At 54.2% G+C, this 9,996-nt stretch overlaps 2 protein-coding genes across 3 annotated transcripts; both read left to right on the top strand.

The window, feature by feature from the left end:
• The first annotated feature begins 2,164 nt into the window (after positions 1–2,164).
• Positions 2,165–6,453, top strand: MYL6B (myosin light chain 6B). Its single transcript, XM_061132364.1, has 8 exons — positions 2,165–2,272; positions 3,582–3,810; positions 4,525–4,552; positions 4,766–4,909; positions 5,127–5,300; positions 5,823–5,900; positions 6,054–6,091; positions 6,229–6,453. Exons 2-7 carry the CDS (start codon positions 3,628–3,630, stop codon positions 6,080–6,082), a joined length of 636 nt encoding a protein of 211 aa, XP_060988347.1. The 5' UTR covers positions 2,165–2,272; positions 3,582–3,627; the 3' UTR covers positions 6,083–6,091; positions 6,229–6,453.
• Positions 6,454–6,576: 123 nt separating this feature from the next.
• MYL6 (myosin light chain 6) lies at positions 6,577–9,747 on the top strand. Of its 2 annotated transcripts, XM_061132382.1 has the most exons (7): positions 6,577–6,692; positions 6,963–6,990; positions 7,855–7,998; positions 8,204–8,377; positions 8,464–8,541; positions 8,825–8,869; positions 9,560–9,747. In XM_061132382.1, the coding sequence occupies exons 1-6, from the start codon at positions 6,690–6,692 to the stop codon at positions 8,851–8,853; spliced, it is 456 nt and encodes a 151-aa protein (XP_060988365.1). In that variant the 5' UTR covers positions 6,577–6,689; the 3' UTR covers positions 8,854–8,869; positions 9,560–9,747. The 2 variants fall into 2 exon arrangements, with proteins under 2 accessions (XP_060988365.1, XP_060988357.1); XM_061132374.1 differs by lacking the exon at positions 8,825–8,869.
• Positions 9,748–9,996: the final 249 nt, after the last annotated feature.

Genomic DNA, 9,996 nt, shown 5'->3' with positions numbered 1-9,996 from the left:
AAAGAAACAGACTCACAGACACGGAGAACAAACCAGTGGTCACTAATGGGGAGGGGGAGGGGCAGCTCGGGGGAGGGGAGCAGGAGGTGCAAACAATGGGTGTAAGACATGCTCAAGCATCTGCTTTAGAACAGGGGGAGTATAGCCAATACTTTGCAATGACTGCAATTGGAAAGTAACCTTTAAAATTGTATTTTAAAAAGCTCTGCTCTTCCTAATTATTTTAGTTTGACTAATATTAGAATATGCAATCCTTAAGGACACACAAGTCACACCCTAGGTGGCGCAGGAGGAGAGAAGAGTTGGGCATTTGTCACAGAAAGCCCAGACACATGCATGATGCATAAATCACCTATGCCCAGCTAAGACCACGTTCAGCCTGGTTTGTGTTATTTATGATTAAAAGACAGAGATAATACAGAAAATGAAGGATAGTCCTCCAACTTGATTTGCCAAGGGACTTCATCTTTTCTTCTTGCACCGCTTATCTATAAATCAGACAAAACGCTAGAGAGTCAGATGATGCCATAAGCACTTCTCCTTGGCAAACTGCCAAAGGGCAATTATAAAGGGGAAGGAGAAGAAAAATCAGATAAACCGTCTTCAAAATCAACTTCTGTGGAAGTGATGAAAGACACAAAAAGTCATCTTTGATGTGGCCCTCCCCCAAACAGTCTTGTAACCAAACACTTAAGACAAATGCATTCTTTCTTGCTTTCCATCTGTTCATGCCTAGTCATCTTTTATGGATGAAAAATGAGGAAATACCAACTACTTCATATGCTGGGGAAGGGTAAAGGAAGTTTAGCTAACAAATCATTTACTCTGTGCCTGGTCCATTCTGTCTTACAAAAATTAACACACTGAATCCTCCCAACAGAACTTACAAGGTTAGGTATTACTGATCACTGAACTTGCTTGTATGTGGCAGAACCTAGATTCAAATTTAAACAGAAACCCCTCCCCCACCCCCAAATCTAGGCAGGCTGGTCTTAGTCCACATTCTTTAGCGCCCCCTATGGTTCACACCAGTACCTGCTCTACTGAGACCTCCAGAATAGTTGCTAACACCCTCCTCATCGTCGTTTCTATTCCACAACCCATTTCTGGTCTTCCAAGAAGCTTTCCCCAACCAGCAAGTATCACTTCTGCACTGCCCATAAGCTCACTTATGCCTCACACCACTGAGCTCCGGTGGGTGAGTGTTCTTCTCCGACCCACTGCCTGCCCATCCAGGCAAGCCCCGAAGTCCAGCACTGTGTGAGCAACCAGGGCATTTACTGGTCCAGCCAGTGACGTCAGGCTTGCCTGGACTGGCTCCCTCCAAGCACAAACAGGAACTCTGATAATCATCTGGGGGAAGTACAACAGAGGGAATACAGCCAAAATTTATAATAACTATAGAGAGTATAACCTTTAAAAACTATGAATCACTATGTAGTACACCTCAAACTGATATTTGTACACCTATACCTCAATTTTTTAAAAAATCTAAAACGAACAACCATCTGCGGGAAAGAGATGTGCAATGCTGGGCAGAGACTTCTCATAGTCAAAGGCTGGAGAACCCAGCCCTGCATTCCAAGACCTGTGAAGAAACGACAGGGAAGCTGGTACATACGCTGCCGCTGAATGGGGAAATTTCAACTTAGAGCGACTAGGGCAGGTGACCCGGCTTAATTCCAAAGTTTAACACTTCAACTACCAGTTCATTTAAAAAAAAAACGAAAAGCTTCAGTTAACTGTTCCAAGTCACAAGGCAACTCAACGGCTTCTGTTCTCTTTCTACCAAACAGTAAGAGGACGCCAAAAAGGCCGAACCATTATGCCCGAGGGAGTAAGTGCTTCCTACTATCTGACCTCCATCCGGCCTGCTGCAGCTGCAGCCTTTTCCCCCTCGTTCCGCGTTCTTACCAGTGGATTCAGGAATAAATCCCCGCCCACACTAAACGGGGAACTCAGAGCCAAGCAAAGGAGCTATCCTGAGGGACCACGCACGGTTTTACGACCAGGGATAGGGGCTGTAAAGTGCTCATTGCCTTTCGGTTCTGGGAGAAAACTCGCACCCGCAAAACCTGAGTCACCAACCGCCGCCGCGGGCCGGAAGTCACTGCGCCAGCATCCTCCCCGAGCCTCACCGCGGTGTTTCCCGTGAGCCCGCGGGCGCGCGAGGACTACATCTCCCGGCATGCTCCGAGGCCGCAGAAATTAACCCTTCAGGGCCCGCGGCTGCCCTGCGCCCCGCCTCCGCCCTTTACCTGGACCCCGCAGGGTGAGTTTTGGGGCGCTGGGGAGGGGCTCTTTCCTTTATTTAAGGCTTAGGGGTGTGTGTGTGTAGGGGTATGTGTGTGTATGTGTGTGAGATGTACTCCTGGCTAGAGGAAAGATTCTGATTTTCCTAAAATGAGACGATTTGCAGTAATGAGGTTCAGATGGGTTTTTTTTTTTTTGCGAGTGGGAGACCCAGCATCAACTCTCTAAACCCCTAAGTGGAATCACTACTGTCTTTCTCAGAATGCTATCTAAATCATCGCCTTCTTTACCCCAGTACAAAAATAACCAGCAAACCCTCCCCTCTTTCATAGGCCCCTGACTTCCACCTTTCCCCAGTGCCCCCAGCAAGGTTTGCAACCTGACTGCCAACTCAGGGTTTTATTATCCTTCTGGTTGAGGGTTGAATACTCATGGAGCCCAGAGGACCTCGCACATCTTTATGGATTAGAGATTTTATTTTTTATTTTATTTTTTGGATTAGAGATTTTAGAAATCAGGCCTTTCGCCTCTCAGAGCTGCCTCCCCCTCAGGTGCCACCACGGAGTCCCTGCGGGTTCAGCAGGCACTCCGTCTTTGTCTTACGTGAATGACCACAGGCTTGTGGACAGGGGCTCCTTTCTTCGGAGTATGGGTGATGGGTATTAAACTCAATCCTTCCCTCCATCCCCACTCCTAAAACAACACTGGGGATGGGAGACAGTGGGTGGGAGTCACACCCTTCTATTGCTCTCTCTCCGTACGGGGCAGTGCACAGTTCCAGTTCTGGGCTGGGAGGGAGGGACTTGAGGTACCGAGTATTATAAGCTGTGGGGTAAATTACCCTGCTCCTCATCCATAGGACGAGGGAAGTGGAAGGGCTACTTGTCTTTTGCCCCTTTCACTACTCCCAGACCCCACTTTAATAAGGCCCCCATCCTTGCCTCCATCTTCAAGAATATAAAGCTGCTAGGAAAAAGGTCTATTCCGAGTCAGGGGGTCGGAATTTTCTTGGTTCCCTTCTTTTCCTCACCCCTGTTTCAGTTTGTCCCTGGCAACCCTCCTATCTGCACCCTGAAAGTTAACTCCCCCATTCTGGGCTGTCTCTGCCTTCCTCCCCCTGCCCCCAAAGGGCCATTGTTCTGGTCAGCATATGGGGTGGGGTGGACAGAAGGGAGAAGACCTTGGGGCAGGAATCCTGAACCACACGAGGCCAGAGGAGTGAGGGCAGCCGGCATCTCTCTCCTCTGTCTCACCCTCCCCCCAGCCAACTGGCTCCCTGCCACTGCCCCCGCCCCTTGACATCCCAGACTCCCTGACTATTTAAACAGAGATGGGTGCCCCCGTCGGCACACTGTCCTTTGGCCACCCGACATCATGCCTCCCAAGAAGGATGTTCCTGTGAAGAAACCAGTGGGGCCCCCTGCTGCCTCCAAGCCTGCTGCTAAGCCCGCAGTAGGGCCCCCTCCGTCCAGGGTTGAGCTACCACCACCTGTCCCTCTAATCCTTGAGAAACCTGCGAAACCCCAGGAGCCCCCCATCGATCTCTCCAAAGTGGTGGTAAGTCCCTGAAAAGTGAGAAAAGAATGGAGGGGTTGGTACACCAGTGGGATACAGCCTAGGGGACTACGGGTATCTAGAAGGTAGGGAATCAGTAAGCACTGGATGATGGTGGGGGTTTTTCTTAGTACCCCCGCTTGGAAGCATCTAAACTTAATGAGTATTGTCTTTGTTGCCCTCTGCCTCTAACCAATAACACGTGTGTATGTACATCACTTTGTCACTGACTGTCCTGCTGGAGGCAGAGCCTGTAAGATGGGGAACATCTGGGTTGTCAGGACAGTTTCAAGGTGAAAGGGGGGAGCTGCTGCCTGTGCCTGTCTGACTATTCAATATGAAAAGCCACAGCTCTGAACCCCAGGAGGGAAGGCTGAAGAGGACAGACTTGTTAGACAATCACAGCTGGGGGCCAGGGGTAAATTTAGCCTTTGTTCAGCCCCCAGTTATGTGAGGGATGCAGGGCTCAGGGCAGGAGAGGGAGGGGAACAGGTGGCATGGGATTAACCCTGTTCCCAGGAAACCCTCCCCCCAATAATTCCTCCTCTTGGGATTCTCCCAAGTTCTGGAGCTGGGAATGGGACTGCGGTGGCTGGGTTCCCAGCCTGGTCCCTACGGGCCCCTCCCCAGAAGTGGCTGCCAGCTGGTCGGGAGGAGTGCTGGAGAGGGATTGTGTGAGTCCTGTCATCTCTCCTCACCTGCTCTTCTCTTCCACAGATCGAGTTTAACAAGGACCAGCTGGAGGGTGAGGAGACGCCCCTGAGCCCACTGGCCATCCCCAGTCCCTAGTCAGATCCTCTTTCTAATTCCCTACCTCCATTCCCGACCTTGAAACCTCCCACAGTCATGCTCCTTGCGTTCTCTGCTCTGCCCAGCTCAAGCACATTGTTTCTGAATTTCCTCTCTCCTGGTGGTGATGGGAACCCCTTGTCAACACTGACCTCTTGTTACACTCCAGAGTTCAAGGAGGCCTTCGAACTGTATGACCGAGTCGGGGATGGCAAGATCCAGTTCAGCCAGTGTGGGGACGTGATGAGGGCTCTGGGCCAGAACCCCACCAACGCCGAGGTGCTCAGGGTCATGGGATACCCCAAGAGTGATGGTGAGGGCACCTCTGGGACAATGAGGGTTTTCAGTTTGGTGGTGGAATGTTGGTAAGGTGATAAAGGATGCTGAGGTGGGTCCCAGGACTTTAAAAACTGTCAAACATAAGGGCAGAAAAAATATCTGAATGTTGAACGGATGAAACCCTTCATGGTGGGGATGGGAGTTGGGTCCTAGGTGACACCGTGGTAACCTCTCCTTCACCTCTATCCCAGAGCTGAAGTCCCGGCGTGTGGACTTTGAGACCTTCCTGCCCATGCTCCAGGCAGTCGCCAAGTTGCCAGACCGAGGCTCATACCAGGACTACCTGGAGGGCCTCCGGGTGTTTGACAAAGAGCAGAACGGCAAAGTCATGGGGGCCGAGCTCAGACATGTCCTCACCACCCTGGGTGAGGCGGGCACCAGAACTCCTGGGGGTGTTGAGAGGAGGGGATGAGCTAAGAAGGGTAGCCAAGTAGGCAGAGCCAGTGAGGGATTACCGTCCTGTGGGTCACGGGCAGGAGCCTGAGAAGGTCAGAGCCTGAGGGACAGGATCTGAGGGTCTTCCTCCAGTCTGAAGTGCGTGGGCTGCCTCTGCCTCCTAAAGGGCGGAGGACAGGGAAAGAGGCGGGAAATCTGAGTTTCAGTCTTGAGATGGCTGTACTCTCTGATATGGTCTGTTTCTTAATCCTCTAGAATTCAGTTTCCTTGTCTGTCAAAGCTTTCACCACCTATAATTGAGGTGAAATGGAAAGCAAGATTCAGAGACACATTCAAGGCATGCCCACTACAAAGAGGGAATTCTCTTGGGGGACTGTTGCTATGGGCAAGTCTCCAGGGTGGGAGAAGAGGAGGTACCACCAGAAGAAAGAGGCATGGGTTGATGAGGGAGGGAAGGCAGGGGCTAAAACATTGTGTGTGCCTGGACCCAGGAGAGAGGATGACTGAAGAGGAGGTGGAGTCTGTTTTGGCAGGGCACGAGGACAGCAGTGGCTGCATCAACTATGAAGGTGAGGGGCCAGAGGAGCAGAAACGACTGGGGAGGAGGGAGGCGGAGGCCCGAGGTATGTGGGTGGAGGCATCCTGGAGCCTGAATTATCTAAAGTCAGATGGGTTAGCATCAGGCCAGCTTCTGAAGCCCCTCTTGCCTCTTCTCTCTGCAGCCTTCCTGAAGCACATCCTAAGCGTCTGAGCAATGCAGGTAGGGCGCTCTCACTGCGCCTTGAGAGGCAAGCCTTCTTCCTGACCTTCTGCCTGCGTACAAAAGCAGGGAAGTGCGTTTCCGTGTCTTGCTGCGCGAGAGCGGCAGGATTTGGCAATGTTCATCTTTTTCCACAGGTGCAGTGGGGTCGGACGCTGGGCCCCCACCAGGCAAAAGCACGTTCCTGTCGCTAGGAGGCTATTGTTTCAAAATAAAGAGACATTTCCTCCCTTAGCTTCCGACTCTTGCTTTCTTTAGAGGTGCGGGAGGGAAAGAGAAGGCTCTCCTGTTCCCACCCGCACCTACCAATGCGACCTCCTCTGACTTTCTCGCTGCTCGGAGGAGCAGGTTCCTCGCGACCCATTCCACCTTCTTCTGCAGTTTCTATGCCCCAGGTGGGGCTGTTCAGGAGACTAGGACACCAGCTGGCCCCGCCCGCCTCATTACTAATATAGTAACGTCATCTGCATAAACCCGGGCCAGGATCCCTATTGGCTGAGTCAGCTGGGTGACGTCATCGGGACGTACTAAGACTAGGGCTGGGCCAGGAACCGGAGCCATTACTGCAGGAAAAGGTCCCGCAGAGCCGAGCGTCAAGATGGTGGGGCCCGGGGCCGAGGGGACGAGCGGGATTTGGGGCGAGAGGCGGGAAGCCGGGGGGAGGGGGCGGGGAGCGGGCAGAGAGTAGCGGGTAAATGAGCCTGAGGCCCTCGAGGGTTGGCGGTGGGGCTGGAGTGTCTGGGATCCTACCCTGCTGGGAAGCGAGTCCCTCGCGTGGAACGGGAGTTTGTGGTTCTGAGTTCTTGGGACCGGGACGGAAGCTGGGGGGACTGGAGTTAGGATGCTGACCACCCTCGTCTTCCCCGAGCAGTGTGACTTCACCGAGGATCAGACCGCAGGTAGGCCATCTCTGACCCCCGTTGAGGTCATGTTAGGGAGAGGGACACGCCCTCGAGCTCCTTCACCCCCACCTGCCTTCTCTTCAGCACCCCCAGGGGAGCACCTCTTGGGTTCCCTTCTCCTTCCTTCTGGATCTTGCATTTTCTTTTCTCACTCTTTCTTCCTCCCTTCCCTTCTACTCTAGATCTGAGCCCCAAGCACTGGGTGAGTTGTAGGTGCTGTGGGTGTGTGAAACAACTTGATCACTAATGCCTGCTCTGTGGGGGGCTTGGGGACGGTGTATTAAGCTGTTTGTGCTCCTCTGTTCCTTAATCAGCCACTTCTGCCTCTTCCTCCTGTGATAACCACCCCCTCCCCTCAGCTTGGAATTGTGAAGGCTGTAAACAGCAGGGACCTGTTTTACTGTGAAAGTGCAACAGGGGAGTCTGCTGAGGATACTTCTTTGTAGCAGTGCCCTGTGAAAGGACCCTGTACTGCAGGGGGGAGAAGCGGCAGGCTGGGATGACCCCAGTCCCAGGCCGCTGCTCCCACTTCCTTATAAGGACAGGGCCCAGACTGGGCGGTGGCAAATTCCTGCCCCGAGTTGTGTAATGAGGCGGCTGGGCAGGCTTGCTGCAGGCAGAGAGGGTACGTAAGTGGCCGTTACCACTCTGCTAAGGGTTGAGGAAGGCCAGGTCTTTATGTGGGACACCTGAGTTGAGAGGAGCAGAGACACTGGATCCCTCTCAGAGGGCTTGGGTGTACAGTGTTATAAATATTTGATTTCCTCAGCATGATCAGAGTTGAATGGGCAGTGGGGACTGTGGAGGAGGGTTGGGGTTAACGCCCACGGGTCCCGCACTGATGTTTATCTGAATCCTCAGAGTTCAAGGAGGCCTTCCAGCTGTTTGACCGAACGGGGGATGGCAAGATCCTGTACAGCCAGTGTGGGGACGTGATGAGGGCCCTGGGCCAGAATCCCACCAACGCCGAGGTGCTCAAAGTCCTGGGGAACCCCAAGAGTGATGGTGAGGGTCCTTAAGAACAACTCTGCAGTGTGGTGGAGGCCCTGCAGTCTTCAGCTAATAGCTTCCTTTTATCTTCCTAGACCCCCAAACAAGAGCGGGTCTTGTCTAGCAAATCCCACAGATTTCTCCTGCCTGGAGCGGGAGCCCCTTGGAACCCCCAGTCCTGAGAACACACATGACTTAGCTTCCACCTCCTTCTCGGCAGAAATGAACGTGAAGGTCCTGGACTTTGAGCACTTCCTGCCCATGCTGCAGACTGTGGCCAAGAACAAGGACCAGGGCACCTACGAGGACTATGTCGAAGGCCTTCGGGTGTTTGACAAGGAAGGGAACGGCACTGTCATGGGTGCTGAGATCCGGCACGTTCTCGTCACCCTGGGTGAGGCTCTGCCCTTCTTGAGGTGCCACCTGCTAGACCTCCCAATGTCACCCGACTCCAGAACGTCCGCTCCGTCCCCTCTGCAGGTGAGAAGATGACAGAGGAAGAAGTAGAGATGCTGGTGGCAGGGCATGAGGACAGCAACGGTTGTATCAACTACGAAGGTGAGGGATGAACCGGGGCCTCACCGGGCAGGTCACGCACAGCACTGGGGGCTTTCCCCGTCCCTGGATTCAGGCTCCTAAAAAAGTGCCAGGGGGCACGGGCAGGGCAGGGCCCAGCCCAGCCAGGAACCAGGGGGGTGTGACCGGAAGGGAAGAGCTCCCAGGGCCTGCAGGGTGGGGAAGGGGTGGGAGGTGAAAACAAAGGGATGTCCAGCCCCAGGCCGCCTGACCCCTTCACCCCACGCCTGTGTCTCGTCTTCACCATGTCTCTTCCTTCCTGCAGCGTTTGTGAGGCATATCCTGTCGGGGTGACCGGCCCGTGGGGCGGGTACGGCTCCTCCCAGCCCCCTCCCCTAGTTGCCCTTCCCCGTGGGTTTCTTCCCAGCCTTTGCTCTCCAGCCCCTACCCTCCCCCTCACCATCTGACTTCCTCCTCCCGGCATGTCTCTGCATGGAGCTGACTGGGGAGGGGACGAGGAGGACAGCCTGGGGGCTGGTACCTCCTGCTCTCCTGGGACGGGCTCTGAGGTCTGGTTGGCTTCTAGGGCACTGGTGTCTGGGAACTCACACCAGCCTGCCTACCCCTGTCTGGCTTCATGGTGGTCCTTTAGCCTGGGATCACGTGGAGGGCGGGGGGCGTGGGTTGCCTGCCCCATCGTGCTGCTGTAGATCTTTTCCCCTTCTTTCCGCTGGGCAGCTTGGAGGTACCCTAACCCAAAACTCTCTCCTCCTCCCACCAGTGGCTGGCAGTAGCTGTAGGTGTAGTTGGGAACTCTTCCGCCTCTGCTGTATTCTTGCTGCTCGGGGTGGGGCGGGGGGACTAACAGCCGCTGGGAGGGGAGCTGGGGGTCGAGAGTACTGGGCAGACTCAAGGTGGCCCCTCTGCAAACTGACCCCAAAGTTGGTTGCGGTGGGCACATTCCTTCTTACGCTGCCTTTGTGGTCTGGTGGTCTCCTGGCCCCGGCGGACCCCTCTCCTTCGCCCTGCTCCCTGGTTCACCCCCCTCTCCTTCCCACAGAGCTTGTCCGCATGGTGCTGAATGGCTGAGGATGTCCCCCATGTGCGTGGACGCTGCACCGTCCTTGTGGGAGACTAGGTGTAGCCTGGAGGCTTCCTAGGTTCTCTTGTCACAGTATTTTCCCCAGATTCTCTCTCTCGGATACGTCTGCCATCAGCATTCACCAAATAAACTTGTTCTCTGCTCTATGTGCAGTTCTGCTCTTCTTCCTGAGCAGGGTGAAAGGGAACACAGTCCCGGGTCAGTGGGCCAGAGGTTGGGGAAAGCCAGCCTAGGGCCTGTAGCAGCCGCCTTTGCCTGAGTTAAGAAATGCTGGCTTCACTCACCGGTGCTACAAAGGCTACACTGGGGGGATTGGGAATGCCATAAATGCCCGCAGGACTAAGGCTGGCCACCCTCATTCCACCCCATGTGGGGCCGAGTCCTCTCCGAGCCCT

The sequence above is a fragment of the Dama dama genome, chromosome 3 (assembly GCF_033118175.1).
Source record: "Dama dama isolate Ldn47 chromosome 3, ASM3311817v1, whole genome shotgun sequence".
NCBI classification, from domain to species: Eukaryota; Metazoa; Chordata; class Mammalia; order Artiodactyla; family Cervidae; genus Dama; species Dama dama.
Note: the sequence above shows the minus strand (reverse complement) of the source record. Positions and strands in the feature narration are given on the sequence as shown.

Bases quoted from the DNA above. Each gene is read 5' to 3' on its own strand.
- MYL6B (XM_061132364.1), top strand. From the start codon at position 3,628: ATGCCTCCCAAGAAGGATGTTCCTGTGAAGAAACCAGTGGGGCCCCCT. The intron at 3,811-4,524 runs GTAAGTCCCTGA...TCTCTTCCACAG, and splicing joins TCGATCTCTCCAAAGTGGTG to ATCGAGTTTAACAAGGACCA. The intron at 5,901-6,053 runs GTGAGGGGCCAG...TTCTCTCTGCAG, and splicing joins TGGCTGCATCAACTATGAAG to CCTTCCTGAAGCACATCCTA.
- MYL6 (XM_061132374.1), top strand. The intron at 6,991-7,854 runs GTAGGCCATCTC...CTGAATCCTCAG, and splicing joins CACCGAGGATCAGACCGCAG to AGTTCAAGGAGGCCTTCCAG. The intron at 8,542-9,559 runs GTGAGGGATGAA...TCCTTCCCACAG, and splicing joins CGGTTGTATCAACTACGAAG to AGCTTGTCCGCATGGTGCTG.